Source organism: Semicossyphus pulcher, unplaced genomic scaffold (genome assembly GCF_022749685.1).
Source record: "Semicossyphus pulcher isolate SPU_LCO1_2020_fin unplaced genomic scaffold, fSemPul1.0.p SCAF_7, whole genome shotgun sequence".
Lineage (NCBI taxonomy): Eukaryota > Metazoa > Chordata > Actinopteri > Labriformes > Labridae > Semicossyphus > Semicossyphus pulcher.
In genome coordinates, this window is record NW_027211748.1 from 29,434,898 (window position 1) to 29,456,201 (window position 21,304).

At 43.6% G+C, this 21,304-nt stretch overlaps 1 protein-coding gene across 3 annotated transcripts in view; it reads left to right on the top strand.

Moving 5' to 3' along the window:
• Positions 1-2,417: 2,417 nt before the first annotated feature.
• efr3a (EFR3 homolog A (S. cerevisiae)) overlaps positions 2,418-21,304 on the top strand; it is a 146,132-nt gene continuing 127,245 nt past the window's right edge. For 2 of the 3 annotated variants that reach the window (XM_069684296.1, XM_069684298.1), the window contains exons 1-2: positions 2,418-2,501; positions 2,763-2,870. In XM_069684296.1, the coding sequence (XP_069540397.1) occupies positions 2,861-2,870 (10 nt within the window). In that variant the 5' untranslated portion in view covers positions 2,418-2,501; positions 2,763-2,860. Of the gene's footprint in view, positions 2,502-2,742; positions 2,871-21,304 lie in introns of all 3 variants that reach the window. The other variant, XM_069684297.1, reaches the window with a different exon arrangement.

Below are 21,304 nucleotides of genomic sequence, written 5' to 3' on the forward strand. Positions count from 1 at the left end.
TGTAAAAGGATTTAAATGACATTTTTAATTTCACCTCGACTTTAATACCGATGCCTCTATATGACCTTATAAAGCAAAACAGAACAGCTGGAAGTTTGACTATTTCTCAGTAGTTTCCAATCAGCCTTTATTTACATTTTATCCAACAAAGTTTCACAGAAAGTAGGACAATAAAAAGCAGGAGGAGATTTTTATTTAGAGAATAAACACATGTATACAGGAGAAAATCAGCAGATATAAGATGCATGCTTTGTCCACAGGGGGGCGCCAACATGGAGACAAAATAAAGGTTCCTCACAGGAGCTTTAAGTAACATTTAGTAACATAACACGTTTGCTGTCCACTGACATGTGCGCTACGTTGCAATATTAACTCAGGTAATATACTATTAATCTATGTTAATGCATACATTATACTTACACATAAAATTGATATGAAAAAGTCTACATATATTCACACAGTGTCGCATCCTTTGCGGCCCAGCGTATCCTGAGATGCATTGCGTGCCAATTCAAACGAAATGGCGGACTTTTACGCGGCCGAGGAATACACTTCAAAATGTAAAAGTTTTTGGTTTCAACTCAATCGAATAGCTAGCTTTACACATGTTTATAGTTAGTTCTTATCATGCTGATTTATGTCCAAGTGTTGGGGTGTGGCCTCATGATTGACAGCTCAGTTGACAAACCGGGCTCCTGCAGCGTTCTGTTCCCGAGTAGCAGAGTAGAGGAGGAACGGCGAGAGGAGACGTAACTAACACTAACACAACAGTCAGTGAACTTAACTTCCTTAACTCTTTCTGATATCTGATTGATTATAAATTGAAATGCCCCCCTCCCTGTGTGAATCCCCCCCTCATCCAGTTTCACAGTAAATATACATCTCTTCAGGCTGATTGAAACACCTCCCTGGTTACGTAACATGACTATGACAAAAAAAAGCCTCTGTGTTCCTGTCTGCTGGTTTACAGTGAAGTGTTGCTCACTGCTTTCTGCTGCTTAATCTGTTTATGTTTGCTCATTAGACGACAACATGTCCCCTCCCCCCTCTGCTTTATTTTAAGCCTGTGTACAGATCCACTTCATGTGAACATCCCTGCATTAAAGTAATAACAAAAACAGGATCTTTTTTTTACCCATATGTATATATTTTGTCATGTATTTGTCGTCAGGCAGGGGTGCCGCTGGCTGCTCTCAGTTGACTCTAACAGACGCTTGGCATACCATCTGTGGGGCCAAAGCCTTTAATCAGCTCTAAGTCCACTGACCGGCCCGGCAAAGGTCCTTAAGAGCTTAAAAAGCACAGCCAGCACTTTCACACACATTCAGACACGTTCAAACATCAGCTCTGAGATCAGACTTTGAGAGTTTTAGTTATGTTCTGGATAATTAGCGTCTGCTAGACACTTTCGGTGTCACTGCCGATCTTAATGACAACATATCCTCCTGTGCCTTCATCAGTGATGTTGCAGCCTCATTTGTTTTCTTCATTAAACTAACTGAGTATGATTCAGTCCAGTGGCCCTAATGAGATTAAATACATCACAAGTGTGTACAGCTTTAACATGAGCTGCCTTAACATGGCAGTCTGACTGGTGTGATTGACATGCTGAGCTACAGAACAGACTGCTACACAACGAAAGAACTTGAAACTCATCAAGATGCATTTCTTCATTTTAACCTCAGATCAGTGTTGCACCAAAGCCTTTATCATCAAACAAGGTGACAGATTAAAGTCTGTTCAGGATGTTTTTGTTTGTTCGTTTAGCTCAGCCAAACTCAATACTCAGAAAAGAGACATGAAGATCAGCATTAATGACGTAAGCGTTCTGATACCGCCCTGGGTTGCAACCGCAAGACAGAAGGCTTTACCTTCATCATAAGTATAAGTCTATTCTTTATTTTGAACATTTTGAAATTATTGTTAAAATGCAAAAATAAAAAAAGAGAGAAAATTGTCCTCACACATTTTTTTCTTATACCATAAACTTATAGGCTACTGAATTTCTGTCTTGAATCATGACATTACAATTCTACTACCTTTGTATTTTGCCTGTCCCTAACACCCAAATTGCTCTTGCTGAGTCTCTTTTTTTTAATTCAACACAGTTTTAAGTAGTCTAATACTGTTATTTACCCCTTTCTATTCTACTGCTAAAATACTAGAATTAATGAATTCCTCTGGAGATCTATAAAGCACTATCTTCATTTTATCTTGAAAATATGATAAATTCACAAATACTTTTACAAAGAAAAGAAAAGGTTTTCAAACATATAGGTAAATGTTTTCATTATTGACACCTTCGCAGTCACAGTGAAGGTAATCATATTGGCAGTACACCTTGCTGCAGGCAGCTATAATTAGCTGTCTCTCGGCTCCCTGTGTGTTCCACTGAAGCTGCTCCGCTGCTGCACACACTTCCGTGTTGTCTGTCACCGTAAAGCAGGAAGCACTGTAGTAATGTGTGGGAGTTAATCAGCCCGTCTGCTGTTTACCTACAGGTATGTCCACCAGTTCATGTCTCACTAATGTCTCTATTGTGTGATTTTACTGTGACCGTTTGGACTTTAAGCTGTTAGCTTCTGCGGCTAATTCCTCTGTGTAACGTTCACGGTCTGTCCGTTAGTGTCACAGCGGACAGCTTTAGCCCGTTAATGAGGCTTTATATCTCACTGCTCTGACTTAAAACAGGTCTAACACGAGTCGTGTGAACTCATAAACAGGTAAATTTAATGTTAACAGTGTCGTCATTCCGATGCCAGGTGAAGAGAGACAGCAGAAGAAGCTACATGGAGGCTAACTAACACAGGACCAATCGGGGCTCAGCACACAAGAGGAACTGCGGTACATTAGCAGCAGGATGCCAGCCGGTAAGCTGTCAGTGAGTGTGTGTATGTGTGTGTCAAACTGACAGAGGATGTGTGTGTTGACATGTTGAAGAAATGTCACAACAGGTTGAGTGTGTGAGTGTTGCGTTTAATGTCACCGAGTTAAGGCTAATTACATGGACACGAGGATTGAAGTTGAAAAAAGTGCAGTGATGCGTTCACTGTCACTGCTGGCATTTGATGCGTTTATTGTCTCTGTGTCGCCCGTAGTCCTGCAACGAACAGATCGATTCATGTACATAACACTGTCTTTATAAACTGATTAATCATTTGGTCCTTAAAATGTATTTTATTACAAAGAAACAGTTTCTCAGAGGTCTTATTTAATTAAACTGTCAGACCTACAGACCAAAACATGAAGATATTTAGTTTATTATTACAGAAACAAGGCAAGCAAACTTATATAAACATTTGAGAAGCTTCAAGAATCATGTTAAAATCAATTAATCTCCTATTTATTTGTTGCTGTTTGACTTATCATTAAGTTCTCTAATCATTTCAGCCTGTTACCTGTGAGCCCTTCAAGGAGAATGGTTTTTCTTAACTTTTCTATTACCCCAGAGTTTACGGACAGAGAAAATATTGTGTTTAAAAGCAATAGCGCTGATATAATTTCTCAAATGTGATACTGATGCAGATATTGATTTTTAGAGGGGAAAAGTTCCCTGAACACCAACATGGTGAGCTTTTATAGTATGTTGTTGTGGCTTATTGCTGCTGGTGCCACAAAAACAAGACTTTTAAAGCTGTGACTAAAGGCTTCGGTGTTGTGTTTTTTCACTATTTCAGTTTATCACTTGATAGACTGAACATTTTATGGATTAATCAAAGGATTAGTCCATGCTGAAAATCTTTGTTACCACTTTGGACAAACTGGATAAAACTCACTGTTGTGCTGCATTAAGGGGCATTTGTAATTTTGAGCGTTCACTATAGAGGCTTTTCAGAGTTGCACAAACATGCCTCGTAAACCTGGCGCTGATCTCTTCTGCTATTTGTGGGAAATGAAAGTATGACGTCTGTGCTGAGTCTGCAGCACTTTGCTGTCACTTGTTGTAAGATACAATAAGACCAGATTTGTACAGATGAAATTTACCCACGTTCCCCGGTGAAACGTGGGTGGCACTTTTGTAAACAAACAGAGGACAAATTATGCAGCTTCTTATCAAACCGTTTATTGTCATTCCTCTATCATAGCCCTACATGCACTGCCGTCACACAGCCCCCCCCGCCCTTGTAGTTGCTGGTTTAAGTTGACTGTGCAGGTGCAGGTCATGTGATTCTGAGTGGGATCAATCATTTGTGTCATTGCATGTATCTTTTACAGTACAATCTGTTTCTCTGTATCAAACAAACATGTCTTCTCACATCTGGAGAACAACATTTGAGGCGTCTCTGCAGAGCTACAGTGCTTTATTATAACAGCGTTATGTCGCACTTAATCGAACATTTTAACTTCTGCTGTTTAGATATTTCTCTTGGTTATATTGCGAGCACAGTCTTGAGACTGCACAAGTCAAAGTTCAGTCACAGTTCATTTCAGTGAGAGGATCCGTTTGAGACGAGCAAGCGATGTTTCTCATCACTGAAATAAGAGGAAAGCAGGTGTACAAAAGTGTGTGCAAAGCTGCATGCTGTGTGCCGTGTGCCATGTTAAAAGACACTTGAAGGAGGGTACATATAAGTTAATTGTTAATTAAAAGCTCAGTGCTGCGTTTATGGTCACCTGTTGATGCGGCTGTTTGTGAATCATTAATTTATCACGTGTCATTAAATAGTTGGTGTTTGTGTTATGTGACTCACGTGCAGTAAGATATTAAGACACAAAGTCCTTCAAGGAGCAGCACACTTGTTTTTACAGGAAACCTTCATTTGAATTCTCCAGTGTTTCCGTCACTGCTCTCTGCAGCTGCTCGTGAACTTGTGAAGTTTGCAGCAGTTTGCATTTAAACCCATGAAGTGAACATTTGAAATCAATCTTTTTTTTTACGCTTTGGAGCAGCTGTTGACATTGTGCTTTTACTGCAGCTGGGCAGTAGTCCTTCACACACATTATTCAGTCATTTACACATTGTATTCTGCAACGCTCTGACTTCCCTCTGTTTAACACAGCTGCAGACTGCTTTACCTCCTGTGTGACGTCTTACCTGAACACACACGCCCTGCATTCACCTGCTCCTCACATGAACTATTCCAGATATCTTTGCAGTGACATCATCTAATGGTAACAACCTAATACTCTAGTGTGAGCTAAAAAACTGTATGGAAACCGACCCAAAATGTACTTTTGCACGCCATGTTTCTGCAGGATTTGACTTCAGGTTCATTAACTTCACAAGTCATGAACCAACATTTCTAAGAGACTGGAGTCTTTGTTCGGCTTTGAGGGGAAGTTTGCATCGAACATTTTCTTCTAGCAGGAGCAAGACATTGATATATCAGCGTTATGATTCTTGTTGATGCATCAGAAATCATCTATCCAAACTCCATTCAAAAAATGAGCATTTTTAGACTAGTTTTCTTGTCATCTTGCAGACAGACCTGACGAAGCATGAATTCAGCCTTTTCACAAACTTGCATCATGATGTAGTTATTTCTGCAACCTTTTAATTGTCATTTAATCTCAGTAAAACAGTTTACCTTGGCTTCATAGCGCTGTAGTAAGGCAGATCTCAGCCCACGTGTGACTTGATAGATATAGTGAAACTGCCACTCAGCGGAGACAGATGGACAGGCGCTCCACAGCTGAAACAGAACGCCGGTAGTTGGTGTCCATCAGAGAAATCCTGGTACTGATCCGAGCTTACAGCTCATCACACTGGGCACTGGTCAGCCTCGAGGAGCTGGAAGCAGCAGGAGAGTTCATCAGACACAGCTCAGGAGGAGGAGGGAGGTTAACACAGCTGTGTGCACCTCTGATGTTATACTCAGAGAAGACAGCGTGTGTCTTTTTTACTTATATTTTTAAAGGATGCATATTTCCAAACATTAGTAACCCTGCAGTCTAGGTGGCGCTGGTTACGAGAGGTGAAAATGTGCTTCACTTTCAACTGAGCGCAGCTTAAGCAGCATTGCAGTAGATTTATACTGGAGCTTCTCCAAGTGCTATAAAAAGCCTGTGATGTACACGCCTTTTGTTTTTACATCCAAACCCCTTCCAAAGAGAAAGATCAGTCACATGGAAAATGTGAAGCTTCAGTCTCAGGGAGACCACCTGACAGCAGTGTTGTTGTCTGTATCGTGTAGGTGGAACCAGTCAAAGTCTTTTTAGGTAATGCTGTGTCGGCTGTGCTCACTGCAGCTGTATGACATTAGAGGCTTAATGAAAATCTAGCATTTGTCAACCTTCTGATAACCCGTGCCCCTGTCCTGACTTTAACCTCTTTAATCTTGAACCCCTGCCGAGTAAGACGTGGGGTTAATTAACCAGATATGAGGCTTCACTATGTGTGTGCGCTGTCATGTCTGTCAGTGTTTCTATTTTAGGAAAGTTGCACTTTCGGTGCCCTCGTCTTTCTTCTCCTCCAGCAGCTGCTCTGACAGGTAACCAGCTGCTGTGTCCTGGAGAACGATGCTCCTCCTAATAACGCCGTTAGCTGCTGAGGCCCGATGAGAATCAGAGTCTGCAGACCGAGCGGTTATATTCTGGAGCGGTTGTTGGAGATGTTTCAGACTGCAGATGTGTTTCGCTGCAGGAGGCGTCTGCAGCTTCAAGGACTCTGCAGGCCTCCTGTCTGCTCTGTAATTACTCCCAGTGGTAAAGTGCTGATTACATTAGCGGTAATGTGACACCTTCAACATCGATCGCTGATGAGCCGATGCGACAGAATGGGGCAGTGTGTATGCATGTGTGTGTGAATATGTTGACACTCATGATGCGAGCTGACTGTGATTTTGCAGGTTTTATTGGACTATTGCTACATTGAATAATTTGTGCACATTTTATTGTTACACATTGCATAGGGATGCTGATGAATAAATGTATTCGTATTTGTGAAACCCTAAATATAAAGCTGTGTAATGTGCTTGCACATTACTGCGTGTTATACGGTAACACAGTCTGCAGCTAAACCCAGGAGACGAGCATGTTCTCGGAGGTACATAGGTGTGTTCAATAAATATAGCTGTGGCTGAAGTTGTTTTAAACCGCCTGCAAAAGTTATAGCTTCCTAAGATGCTCCGCGCTCCGCACTTTAGCGCAGGCGGCTGGCTGCTGATCAACGCAGAGCAGAACTTGAGTGAGAATCATTTCATCGTTCTTTCCAATCAGCAGAAATGATCATTCAGAGCCGATACAGATATCTATTTATAAAGCTTTTATCGTGCATTGTAATAATAAATAAATATGTGTTTATTTATGATAGAAATAATATAATATTTAATTTGTTGCTGTCGTCTGATTTCCTCCTCTTGCTTATTAAACGTGCACAGTACAGGAAGTCTGAAAACACTTACAAATCTGGAGCTTTCAGTCCTGCGACACACTCCTCCTCCCCTGATACATGTTGCACATAATCACAAATGAACATTAAAATATTTAAATGTTGAATATCCAAATGTAACTTTCCCTGAACCCTTTGAAAATCCTCAGACACCTGGCTGTTGTGTTCGCTGTCACTGATGGATACACGTCTGTTACTTGAAAATAGAAGTGGATTTGGAGCTTTCGGTTTTTGTTGCTGATGTTTAAAAGAGTGTTTTTACAAATATAATGAACATGAAGCGTCCACCTGAAGCGATGAATGTGGTGTGTTTGAGTCACGCAGACAGACCTGCAGCGACTTGGTTGAGTGCTGCGTTTAGTGCCGCTGCTATTAATAATCCACACTGATTTCCTCTGCGTCTCTCTGCGTGTGTGTGTGTGTGTGTGTGTGTGTGTGTGTGTGTGTGTGCTGCTCCATTTCGTAGCCCTCACTCCTGGGTCTGTTGTGGTCTAGAGGCTCTCATTATCCTCAAAGTGTTAACCACCTCAATTAAGTCATTATGTAGGACAAACCCGCCGTCTCTGCCGTCACTCTCTCTGCTGCTGCTCCTTCAAACTGAAGGAGAAGTCAGATAAGCACATGGTTACAGATATGCACGGATTAATGGATGGATGGAGCGAGGCCTGCTGGGAAATACTCTTTTACTTTCCACATTATTGTGCTGAGACCTTTATGTTTGCTTCACGTTGCAGCAATCTACGAGGAGCCGAACCGTTTACACTCGTTTCCATTTGCATCCTGAAACTGTTCCCGTGTTTCCCACTGGGACACTCAGTCTGCACAGTGTTATAATTAGCACTTAAAGTGACACTTTACTGACAATACACGGCTCTACTTCATTCACCATTGTGTCATTCGTATTGGATTTGGTTCCTTAAAACAAAGCAACCGGATTTGAATACAGGAAGTGTTCTGGTTTCCGTTTGTAGTAGGCTTGTGGTCTGAGTAGTATTGACCAATCATGTATCAGCAGGCTGAGGCGTATGCAGGAGAAAGCGTCCGTGTGGAGAGCGAAAGCAGGCGTAACGTAATCTGCCGTAATGACATCCCGACTCCCATCAGCTTCATCTGATGATGAATTATCTTCTTATTAATCTCCATAAACAAACATCGGCATGCTAACAGCTAACAATCTGTTCTAGAGCTAACATTCAACTTGAGACAAATTCCTTTCACGCTGTGTCACAAAAGCTGTTCGGCGTTTAGATTTCCTGACTTCCCTGAATGCATCATAAACGATAGCTCCGCCCTCCGTCTCATGTTAAAGTAGTGTTCTTCTCCTCTTGAGGACAGACCTGACAAAGCTTCATGTTGTTCCTAATCTGCATCATGATGTTGTTCTTTCAGCAAACTGAAGAGCCGTTAATTAAAGTCGATCACAAGAGAATCTGTTTCTGTTTGGGCTTCATCCCGCTGCAGTGAGCCAGAGTGCAGCCTCTGTGTAACTTCCTGTTTACAGTGAGACTGAGACTCAGCACAGACAGATGAACGGGCGCTCCTCCGGGGGATGGGATGAACCGAGAGATGACAGCGTTTATTTAGCAGACACATCTGGAGGGAGAATTTACCTTTGATCTGAACACACGGTCGCTTCTCGAGCTGCTGACTGGACTGTAAACAAAGCAGCGCACGGAGGAGGACGTCGGGCTGGGAGTCGCTAAACGCTGGCTACACCAGAAGCCACGAAAACTTCACCGTCACTCCCAGAGTCTAAATCGTGGTCAGACTATAGCCGATGGGTTCTGAGATTAAGATCTGCATCACTCCAAACTTCAGCCTACACGAGTCTCATTTCTCATTCAGGGAAAGTTGCAGCGGTGTGAACTGGTTAGTTGCAGAGCGTCTGAAGCCGTGACGTGGCGTAGGCGCCCTGTCTCTGGCGCTGCAGCAGCCAAAGACGGCTCCAGATCCTCTCTTTCCAAACTCTCTGTCTTCAGCGTTCATTAATCAGTGTTACAGCTAACATCGTGAGCACGTCACTGTCACTGTCATCCACTTCTTTTTAAAACGATAACAGAAATCCAGCTAGTTAATACATGTAACCTGGGCCTAATACTAACGTTATAGTATTAGCACAGAAGTAGTGGGGTATGTCAGTGTGTCGTTGCTATGGAGACGGTTGCTTTGATGTGAACGGCCCAGTATTATAACGTCTACCATCAGATGTCAGCCCTGGGATTCTTTCGGCAGTTGCATCCAGTCTCGTAGCGAACCTTTGATCTGAAGACGCACATTCATGAGAGGCTTAAACACACAGCCGACTACTTTCTTAGTGTTTCAGGTCACTTCAACGTTTTTCACTTAACCAGAGAATATTTAACATTTTTATGCATGCTCACAGTGCTTAATATCTTGTCCTATGCCTTCAGAGTTTGCATCCACATTCTTCTGTGTATCTGTTTATAGAGATAATTTAAGCCACACACAGATGTGGTCTGTTGCCGAGTCTGGCAGAATGAGGTTCATTTGATGAAACGAAACGTCATCCTGTTCTCTTTCTCAGTCTCAAATGTTTACTTCCTGTCATGTCACACATGTGACACGCGAGGTTTCTGTGAGTTCGGATCTTAAACGTTGTGTCCGATGAGACCCCAGTCTCCCAGCATGCATCTGTCTCCCAGGTGGAGCTGGAGCATTTAGGATGCAGAAGGAATCAAAGTCGATCAAACCCGGCGGGTCCGTGTTGTTTTGATGCTCCGCAGACTAATTGTACGTGTGCAGCCGCTTCCTGTGCTCTCAGGACGGTTGCTCCCTCAGTTGTTGGCTGTGATTTGTATGCATAGTGGAAGACGGTTTGTTCTGCAAAGGAGGATTTGGCCTAAATATAACTTCAAAGGAGAAGCGCCTCCCTCTGTTTCCTCCGCCGGTCGCATCTTTGCAGAGAGAGAAGCTTTTATCTTTGTCTGCTTGTTGTGTGACACTCGGCTCACTGCCTCTCCGCACCTCTGGAAGGATTTTACAGTTTCCTTCTGTTTTGGCGTCGGATGCTTCTTGTGTCTCTATCAACATGAGACAGGTGTCTCTATACGGAGAGGTTGAGCAGCAGAGCGACACAGGCGTGTGAAATATAAGAGCAGGAAATAACAGATTTATTCTGTCAGTCCCTTTTTGTGTTTTCACTCAGATACTGGAGGCTCCTGTATGTTAGAATTAAAACACACCTTCATGTTTCATGTTTCATCCTGATAACTGTAAAAAAGCCTTTCTGGAGGAGCTCTTCAAATGATTTACTCCACCAGCTGTGTTTCAGTGCTTTTGTTGGTCATCATTTGAAATGACAAAAACAGGATTTTTCACACTTTAAATACTGAAATATTTTAATTAAAACAAAAAGAACTGTGGCCAAAGTATATGGACATCAAAACTAGGGCTGATTGTGGCCAAAATGATAATCAAGATTATTCTGACCTACATTTAGATTTATTCATTTAAGGACGCGCAGCAGAGTTTTCTACGGGCGGAGCGTTTGAAACGTCAACATTTGTTTATTTAATCGTAAAAATCAGGATCAGGATTAATATTCGATGAATTGTGCAGCTCTACTTCTAGTTAACACTCCTGCTCTTAAAATAACTACAGCTCCCACAATCCCCTTCATCTCAGTGTAGTTTTTTAGTCTTTTCCTCAGTTAGAAAAGCACAGATCAGGTCATATGTAAGGATCCATATTAGGACTGAAAGTGGGCTCCTCCTGGTTCCTCTTCAGTGTGTGCTGTATTTGTTTTCAGAGCGCGTGTGACTCAGACTCGGTGTGATCCCCTCGGCTCTGCAGTCTGCCCTTCTTTGGATGTGAGACGATGTTTGTTACAGTCTGTGGACAGAGTGTCTGAACATGCCGAGCAGAAGGTTTCCCACCAGCGGGAGGAAAAACCCAGAGCTTCACTGGAAGTTTGATTTGATTTATGTTTTGGTAATTATTGTATAATCAGCAAAACGATGAAACAAAACACAGATTATGAAACAGGTGGAATTTTGCAGGCGCAGGGACAGATCCAGGTCGATGTTGGGACTGTGATGGAGCTGCAACGACTGGTTGGTTATTTAAAAATAATCGACGGTGTTGATTCGATCAGTCATTAATCCTTTAAGGTTTTGCGCCAAATTTAGTATTTTGCAGTTTCGCCTTGTAGCACATGAGAGAACTGGCCCGCCTTGGTCTGTTAGTTCGCTCTTGTTTTTGGAGTTTGGTGGCTTTGAAGAGCGCGATGAAAAGGGAGACTGCCAAAACCTTACTTGCAACATAACCTAAAAATATAGGTGCCATTTAAGCTGGCTGTTTCTTGGGGCCTGACCTCAGTGACTCATGTATAAAGACACAGCGTTCTAACTTCATCAGGTTACAGTGAAGAAACGGGATCACGTGATGCTGGTGAGGAGCCGCTGCTAGAGACAGAGTCGCACAAGGGGCCAACAAACCATGTTCAGCATCCGTCTTCCTAAACACTGGCTGGAAATGGACTTGATAATACTTTAATTCTCTTATCTTTGACATTACTGAGTTCAAACCCTCCATTTTCCTTTTCTCTAAATGTCCTCGCTTTTGAAAGATGTCCTAATTGTCCTGAAATGTTCTTTTTCTTTATCAGATATTCTTTCTTCTTTCTAAGAAACGTCCTCCGGCTCGAGGTCTGGAGGTAGAATTGGTCCTCACAAAGATAGAGGCATGAGCACGTACACACACCGAATACAACTTGTGTTGTTGCACAACCACAGAGGAGTGCTGTCACACACACACACACACACACACACACTCTCATTTTAACATGCTAAATTCCTTCAACAGCTGTCCCTCTCTGTAAATCTGCATAATTACGCTCCAATCAGGATGATTAAAACACCTTCAACCCAACACACACACACACACACACACACACACACACACACACACACAAATGCATATACTCTGGGATTTTTTGCTTCTGTGTGTGTGTGTGTGTGTGTGTGTGTAGGCTGTTTAACGTGTTCCCCCTCATCTTTCGGGGGGTGGGGATCGGTTCTGACGGGGTTTCGTAGCCGTTTGGACTCGACTCTGCAGCTTCACCTGCAGCCTCCAGCTGATCTGCTGCTGCCGGCGAGGGGAAACACAAACACTGCAAGGTCAGAGATGAGAGACCGTGTGTGAGGGGGGGAGAGAGAGAGAGGGAGAGAGGGAGAGAGAGGGTGGAAACAAGCAGAGAGAGAGAGACAGAGGAGCCGAGGTCCACCTGGCAGGCCGTCCTCCACTTCGCCTCCAACAAGATGGATTCAGAGAACAACGAGTCGGGTAGGGGGCTGTTTTGTCATTTGTGGCTTGCCTTGTGTTTGTGTGTGCGCTGCCTTGGCGTTCCCTGCTGTGTGCGTGCGTGCGTGCGTGCGTGCGTGCGTGCGTGCGTGTGTGTGTGTGTGTGTGACAGTGACAGAGTAAGAGAGGCTAACAGAGTCCAGGTCTGTGTGTCGGTGAACAAGCCTGCACGGCGGCGGCCATTGATCTGCTCCCTGTCTGAACCCTCAAGCCCACTAGAGCCGATCGTCCAATCAGCAGCCTGCTCCTGCGTGACTGACGCACCTCAGGACCAATCAGTGAGACGGCACAGATTTCATGCTGTCATGGCGAGTGAGGGATGGGCTGCTGTGATGCTGCTGATCTGAGGCTGTTTTTGTTGTTGTTTTTATGAATTAAAGCTGCTGGTTCACCTCAGCAGCAGCTGTCAGGGATGAACTCATCGCTGATAACAGGTCCTCATAGTGTAAGCTCATAGTGTTTATACTCTGCATATATATCTATAGTTAAATATAGCTTTTAATTCATGTATTTCTATCTATATATGTTATGTTTTGAATGAAATCAGCCCACATGTGCAGGTTTTGTCTTGATTGACTCTTTTAACCTTGAGGTCAATATTTAATAGTGTTTAAGGTGTTTTTTTCTCAAGGTTTAGAATTATGGTATTTCCTATTAGTGGTGTCAGAATTGGCCAGCAACGACGTTCGATTATTCCTTTTAAAAAAACACAAAGGTTCGAACTATTCGAATATCTATTTTATGTCCACAAGACGACACACTGATACGACGAGAGAGACGAGAGACGAACTTGCAAAGATTTAAACATAAACATGTAAAAGATCAACATTAGCTGTGTCCCAATCCAGCGGCCGCAGCCTTCGAAGGCCGTATTTGAAGGCCGATTGCGTCACAGAAGGCTGGCCCCTTTTCCAAGGCTCCTTCAGATGCGGCCGAGAAATGCGTCCTCTGCTTCCCCGACCGCGAAGGAGCAATCGATTGCATTCTTCGCCTTCATATCCCGAAATACATTGCGCGCTAATTCAAACAAAATGGCGGACTTTTACTCGGCCGAGGAATACACTTTAAAATGTAAACGTTTTTGGTTTCAGCTCAATCGAATAGCTAGTGTTCCACATGTTTAAGAAAACAATAGGGCCCTTGAAACTAATTATCTTTAAAATAATAGGTTATGTTACACGACGTTAGTTATGCTAGCTAGTTAGCCCGCTAGCTACCTGTGGCTAGGCGGTGTGTTGCTCGGTGAATGGAGCATCCTCCGTGGACCGCCTCCTTCGAAGGCTGCAGCCCGTGGACTGGGACACAGCTATAGGCAAATAAACAAAATAATTCGCTGACGGTAGAACGGACATTCAGCACTCCGAGCGAGCTTTGCTGTGTTATTTGAACATACCTAACTGTACCGATGTGTTACGCTGGGGGTGAGAATCTCTGGGATCAGATTTCTCCGCCATCATTACCACACGCCACACGGTTGTTGTGGTAGCTTGTTTCAGCAGAAAGTTATTTATTAACGTATCAAAGTTTAAAGTGACGTTGTGATGCTTTCAGAGATGCTCCGTAACCAAGAGCGTGCACGCTGGTGCTAACGAGAACACACGAGAGCTTGCGAGTCAGCCACAGTAGTGCTGATTTTTTTCACATCGAATATTTATTTTAATATCTGAATATCCGTTTTATTACTATTCGGTTATATATTGAAATTGAGAATATTAGTTGACGGCCCTACCAACTACTGAATAGTTTTGGACCAGGTATCCCACTGTTACAACCCAGTAAAGATTTAGTAAAACAAGGGAAACAACATAAACCAGTTCCTGTGTAAAAACTATAAATTAGAAGAATGCTAAATTTATAAGCTTCCGTCATCACCAAGATACAAGAAGAAGAAGAGTGAGATGAGGCAGTCCCGGCGAGTGCACGGAGTGGTTCTTTGGTAGATGAGTTAACGAATATAACGAAGAACGAAACAATCGCACTGGAACCTGAAGCATCTTCACAGCTCCTGTTACTTCATACGTGGTTTGACCAACATGTCTAAACCTCAGGGGACCGCGTGGTTCTCCGTCATCTTCTATCTAACATCATCATCACAGTCTGACGACTGGGTTCCATATTGGCTCCATTTGTAGAAGAACAAAAACTTTTAAGGGCTGCCCCTCAAAGAGACAATTGGAGTCATCCGTCCCCAAAGTCTCAAAATGACCCTCTGCAGCTGAATTATTCTCACAGCTCTCCTCCTCTCCAAGACAAACAGATGGGGTGATTGAAGTGTTAAAAACAGAAGAAAACAGTTGAAATCTGTTTCTGACTCGCTGTGTGACGAAGCTTTGGGGGCAGCAAGCTGAGCTGCAGGAACCTCAGCGATAGCGCTGACAAAAACCCTTCCTCCGGTTATATTACAGAGTTAAGAACCGCACTGAGCTGACCTAAACAATAAGAAATGAGTCTGCTGGACATTTAATATCCGGCACACAGCTGGTGCTTTGGGAAAACATGATAAATGTGCATCCTGCAAGTAAAACATGAGACTGGTGAAAGTGATTTGTGTGTGGCTGAACTGATGAGTACAGTCCTCCAGTTTATGCATTCATCTTTACAAACATGAGAATATTTGTAGGTGAAATAGTTTAAAGTTTCAGCTAATGCCTGGTACACGCTGCAGGACTCTGACATCTGCAGACCGCAGACAGAACAGCAACTGATTTGCAGGATTTGATCATAAAGAAGTACACCGCAGACGATTCAGGACAACACGACTCACCGTCGTCTGTATTCAGAGGTGACCGTTCACACCTCCTGACATCAGCATGGTGCAGAGTTTTACAGCCAGTGTCCACAGGTGAACCTGGGCATGAAGGACTGTGTGAGGCTGTGCTCATGTTTGGGTGGTCTGCGGTCGTCCTTGAGCCTCGGGCTGGCAGATGTTTGATTGGCAGCAGCACTGAAGCACCAGAGGTCATCTGTTGTCTTTCATGCTCAATTAAATCCCTCCCATTCTAGTCACACACACCCACACACACACACACACACACACACACACACACACACACACACACACACACACACACACACAGGAACGGGAACAACGCTCACGTGTCCTGCTGTCAGAAGAGCTGACTGTAATATATACGGCCATGGACACGCAGTTACCAAACATACACAACAGTCAGCTGACTGAGCAGGACGTCTGTTTGCATGCAGGCACAGCGCTCGCAGCACTGCAGGATGTATTCTTAAGCATTATTCTGTTGTTTTTATTGAGTTAGCAGGCAGGTTTTATACCACTCGCACGACTACATTTCACTTTATCCTCATTTTAAATGTTTAAACTGCTCCTGTGTCTCTGTTTTAAAGGGGCAGTTAACCAAAATAACCCCCAAAAAACAAATGTACCCTCTTTGCTGCGCTGGTCACAGTTTTATTATGCTTTATGTTTGCTGTCTGTTCCACATCTTGTTAACAAGATACCGATTTGGTCCCAATATAAGACGACCCTGATTATAATAATTTGATCGAAAAAGACCAAATTAGTTTTTATAAAGAAAACAATTTTATTTGCGCTTTTAAATAAAAACATTTTAAATATCTTCTACATTAAATTAACCATCAAAGTGAGGTCTGTTTATAGAGCCGTCCTGAAACAGCTGGATGTCAGCTCAGGTAACGGGCAGACCTTCAATCTGCTCAGTAACACACTCACACACTCTCCTGTCAGTCTCTTGAAGCGGTCGCTTTGAGGACCACGGTACGACTTTCTCTGTTAGCATCTGTTAGCGAAGACTGTTAGCATTTTTAAGACCGTCTTTTGGGGCTCGTCGTCTTCTGACATTACCCTCTGTGACACCGAATATCAGACGATCCCACTTTTTCAGATGTATGTATGAAAAAAAACTCGTCTTTAGGTAAACCTGAATTGCCCAGTGAAAATCTTCAAACCGTCCTTGAGTCCAGCATTAACTGATTTGACGTTGAGGGTAAAATGACACAGTTGACATTTTTAACCCAAAAGGTCAGAGGTCAACTTCACTGAGACTTGACAGTGTCCTGGATAAAACCCTTTCCTTGACATAGCTCCCGCTCCATTCTTGTGATGCGATATCTCAGAAACACCTGCGGGAAATGTCTTCAAATCTGGCACAAACATCAACTCAGACTGAAGGATGAACTGTGTTACATTTTAGTGGTCAAAGGTCAAAGGTCAAGGTCACTGTGGTCTAACATCTGATCTCTGCAGCACCTGGAGGGAGTTTTATCACATGTGGTGTTTGTATTTTAGTCTTCTCTCTGAGAGAACAACGCTATCTGCTCTTGATTTATCGACGATCTCAGGTCCCAGTTAAACTCATCTTGTGGGACATTAATGGACGTGAGCTGCAACTTGTGTGGTTGGCGGAGGCTTAAAACCGAGAGGCTGTAAGTCTAGTCCAGGTTTTAAGGATCGTTTTCTAGATCTTTGCTTCCACAATGGATTTAAATTGTTCTGTCTTTGGCACAAAAAGCTTGCTAAAAAAAAACAATCCTTTTGTTTAAAGTGTTCGATTCAAGAGACCTTTTTATTTTACTATCACCATAATAGGCACCTGGACTGTGTGTTCGGCTCTGAACATACTGAACACACGCAGGTCCCGCCCTTAAAGCAAACAAAGGAGGGAGGACAAAGTGTTGACTTCAAATAGAGATGCTGTTGAGAGATGAATGTGGTTGATGCAAATACTGACTGGAGTCCAAATAACTGCTGGAATGATCCATGTTAGAAGCTTTTATCTGACTCTGTTGTCTGCATTTCAATAGTTCCTGAGAAAGAGACATTTTCGTCATCTTATATAGAAGTTATTTATGATATTATGGGCCAAGTATATCTTACTGTTTCCGGAGAGATCCGGCTGTTGTCTGTTTGTGTTTTTGGCTGGTTTTCAGAGCCCTCCCATGTTGGTGCGTCCTTCACAGACAGTGAAATAGTGCAGGAGTAGCTGTGAAGTAGAGCAACTGTAACTTATCTCAAAACAAGAGCAGAAGTTTGTGTCCCGAAGACTCCAGACATGTGATCAGCGGGTGAAATCAGGGCCGAGCTCGAGGGGGAAATCAGCAGTTTGGTCCGTGCAGATGGGATCAAAATTAAGTGGCTGAAGTTAAAATTACAATTAACCTACTTTCCACGGATAAACTGTCCAAATGGGGCTTGTGACGAAAACTGACCTTTACTGTGGAAGTGATCCTACACACACAAACTTTGTTGGCATGTGAGGGGAACGGGGTTCAAAAGAGCCAAACGCTTTCAGACAAAAGTATCAAAGTCTGGATTTTGTCACGTTACCTGAAGCCTGGCCTTCACTGACAGAGGTTTAAAACCTACACATGACGACCAACACCACCAACAACCAGAGTCCGACTCTCACAGCGGGAAATCTCACTAAATCTCTGGCGGCCAAACGAGACTTCAGAGTAAACAAACATGGCGGACGACGGGCAGGAAGAACTGGCGATGATAGTTTTTGGACTTTTTACTGAAACTTCATGAAGACAAAAGAACAAACTGTGGATGAAGTGGTGGAGACGGCGTGAACACGGGCTGCACATGTTACTTTATGCTGCACGTTTGCTTTTGTTGCCATGGCTGCGGTTGTTGTGCCTCCTCCTTCAGTCAGCTCGCTTCCTGATTGGCTATCCTTTGGTTCCACATGACGATCTACAGAGAGCGTGCTCGGCTGTCCTCGGGGCCCCCCCCCACACACAACAGGAGATCAGATCGTAATTATTGAACATGTTTATGATTTGAAAGTAAAGTCACTCTTAACATTGCTCACACCACGGGAACATCTGGAGAGATCATCTGTAAAACCGTCAAAGAATCGGGACTCAAAATCCGCTTCATTATCCTGCAGTGCGTCCCCCCCGCCTCAGATGTGTTTGTGGTTTTTTGCAGATATCGAGCTTCAGTCAGAAGTCAAACATGAGCTGAAGTCTGTGAACGATCAACACGTCTCGTCCTTCCTGTTTAAAGTTTTCTCTTGTTGACTTTTGAAAATGAAATGTGATTGTTTTTGTGCAGATTGTGAAGAAGTCCCTCCGGCTCTGCCTCAAGCTCCCTCCTCTTCTTTTTCCCCTGACCTGAATTGAACATTAATATTTTCAGACATTTTGCTGACATTTAACTTACATCTCCAGACATTTAGCTGACAATGAGCTGCGATTTGTAGTCTTTTACCTCAGGTGACTTCTACTGAGCCAGGCTGCAGTCAGAGGAGGATAGTATCAGTTGCTTTATTAGTTGTACTGGAGTAGTTTTCAATCTTTTGATTCAATTGAGTATATTTTAATAGAAAATCAAGAAAGAAGCACCATTAACTGTATATAAAGATGGACGACGCGTCTCCGTCTCCTCTGGTCTTACAGAAGTGAAGCCAAAATCCCCCCGGAGCGGGCGCTGCCATCTTGCTCATCTGTATCTGAGCGTGTGCAGTAGATATCGGCTGTTGGAGCCGCAGCATTGACGTCCCGCCCACTCCCCCCCCCGACACACACCTTTACCTTGTGTCCTTGGCGTGTTGGAGCCCTCAGGTGTCCTTGGCGTGTCGGAGCCCTCAGGTGTCCTTGGCGTGTCGGAGCCCTCAGGTGTCCTTGGCGTGTTGGAGCCCTCAGGTGTCCTTGGCGTGTTGGAGCCCTCAGGTGGGCTCAGTCTGCAGCAGAACAGCTTCTTGTGTCGGTCTGAAGCAGATATTCACGCTGATGGAAAGTTCACTGACTGTAGTGTTAGTGTTAGTTACGTCTCCTCTCACCGTTCCTCCTCTACTCTGCTGCTCGGGAACAGAACGCTGCAGGAGCCCCATTTGTCAACATAGCTGTCAATCATGAGGCCACACCCCCTTTTTATAGCATCAAATAACTAATTAAAAGTAAACTTGTGAGAAAAATGAACACTTGGACATAAATCGAGAAGTAACTATAATGACAGAAACCATGTTGGAGAAAAATGTATTTGACGTGTATTTAGATTTTATAGTTTGACTCATGTCCCATCTGTTAACATGGAGGAGGCGGGCTTTATGAGCTATACTGCAGCCAGTCAGCAGGGGGCAACAGAGAGGGTTTGGCTTCACTTTTAGGGAGCTGTCATGTCGGCCATCTTTTTACACAGTCTGTGGTTTAAACACTTTATGGCATCTTTAATTATTGAGTCCTTTTATTCATCTGTTTCTTATTTTGTCTGCTGCCGGCCTCCGTAGCTGCCGGCCGGCTCTCTGAAAACAGGAGTGTAGTTGTTGTAGTTTGTTCCACTTATAAACAGAGTCAGCAGTTAAAGACAGCCAAGTTGACTCACGGCTCTTGAACGCAATTAAGGCGGTTAAAGCAGCAAAATAATTCTTCATGCACAGGGAATGCACCGGACCCTTTGTGCAAATTGTAGTTATTCACCCCAGACAAGACATCAGCTGTAGCTATGGCAACAGACGCAGAAACCTGTGTGTCTGTGTGTGTGTGTGTGTGTGTGTGTTAGCGAAGCTTCTGAATGAACTCAGCATTCAACAACACCAGTTCTGTCTGTTTCGCTCTGATCACTGCATGTTTCTGAAGCTGATTCATAAAGCCTACAGATATATTGTCTCTGTCCTCCTGAACTCGGTGTAAGACGTTCAAACCCTGACACACATCACACATCGTAAAGATCAGCCTTTATAATATAAACAGTCAGGCAGCTCTTGAGTTCAGATAGCCTAGTCGACTGGGAGTCCTTAGTTCAAGCCATCAGTCAGCTAGTCGACATTTGTTATGATATTTATTTAATTATTTAAATGTATTTTATGGGGTATAAGGAAGTGGACATTGCTAGAGATTAAACAAACACTATAATGAGCCTTTGAAATATTGATTTTACAAGCATGCACTCAAAGCAAACTCCCTGCTGGAACAGCGCCATCATTAAAAGCAGTATTGAGTCTGAATGTGTCGGAACAATGAGTCAGAAGAACACAGTAAAACAATCGCCGTGTCCCAATCCAGCGGCCGCAGCCTTCGAAGGCCGATTGCGTCACAGAAGTGTGTCGGAGGCTGTCCCAGTTTGAAGGCTCCTTCAGATGCGGCCGACGAATGGACCCGGCCGCCAAGGATGCACCTGACGGCCCACCGTATCCCGAGATGCGTAATGGCCGACGAACAAACTTTAAAATGTAAAAGTTTTTGGTTTCAGCTCAGTCGAACAGCTAGTGTTACACATGTTTAAGAAAACGAAAGGGCCCTGGAAACAAATTATCTTTAAAATAAGAGGTTAACTTACGCGACTTAGTTATGCTAGCTAGTTATCCCGCTAGCTACCTGTTGCTAGCCGACAGGAGCGGCGTTTGGTGACACAAGGGTAGACCCGACCGTCTTGTGTCAGTTTGGCTTTAACAGTCTACGCAGGCAATGAATGGAGCACCCTCTGTGGACCGCCTTCGAAAGCTGCAGCCCGTGGATTGGGACACAGCTATTCCCTGCCTCCGTTAACTTTACCCTTGCTAGCTTAAAAGATGCTACATTAAACCCTGACTGATACTACGCTTGCTGTCGCCTTTCCAGCTTCAGTCCTCTGAGCGGTGGTTCGGAGACCTCTGTAGGAAAACTTCTAGCACGCCTGAAAATGTCCCGACATTGTCGGGGTGGGCTGCATGTGTG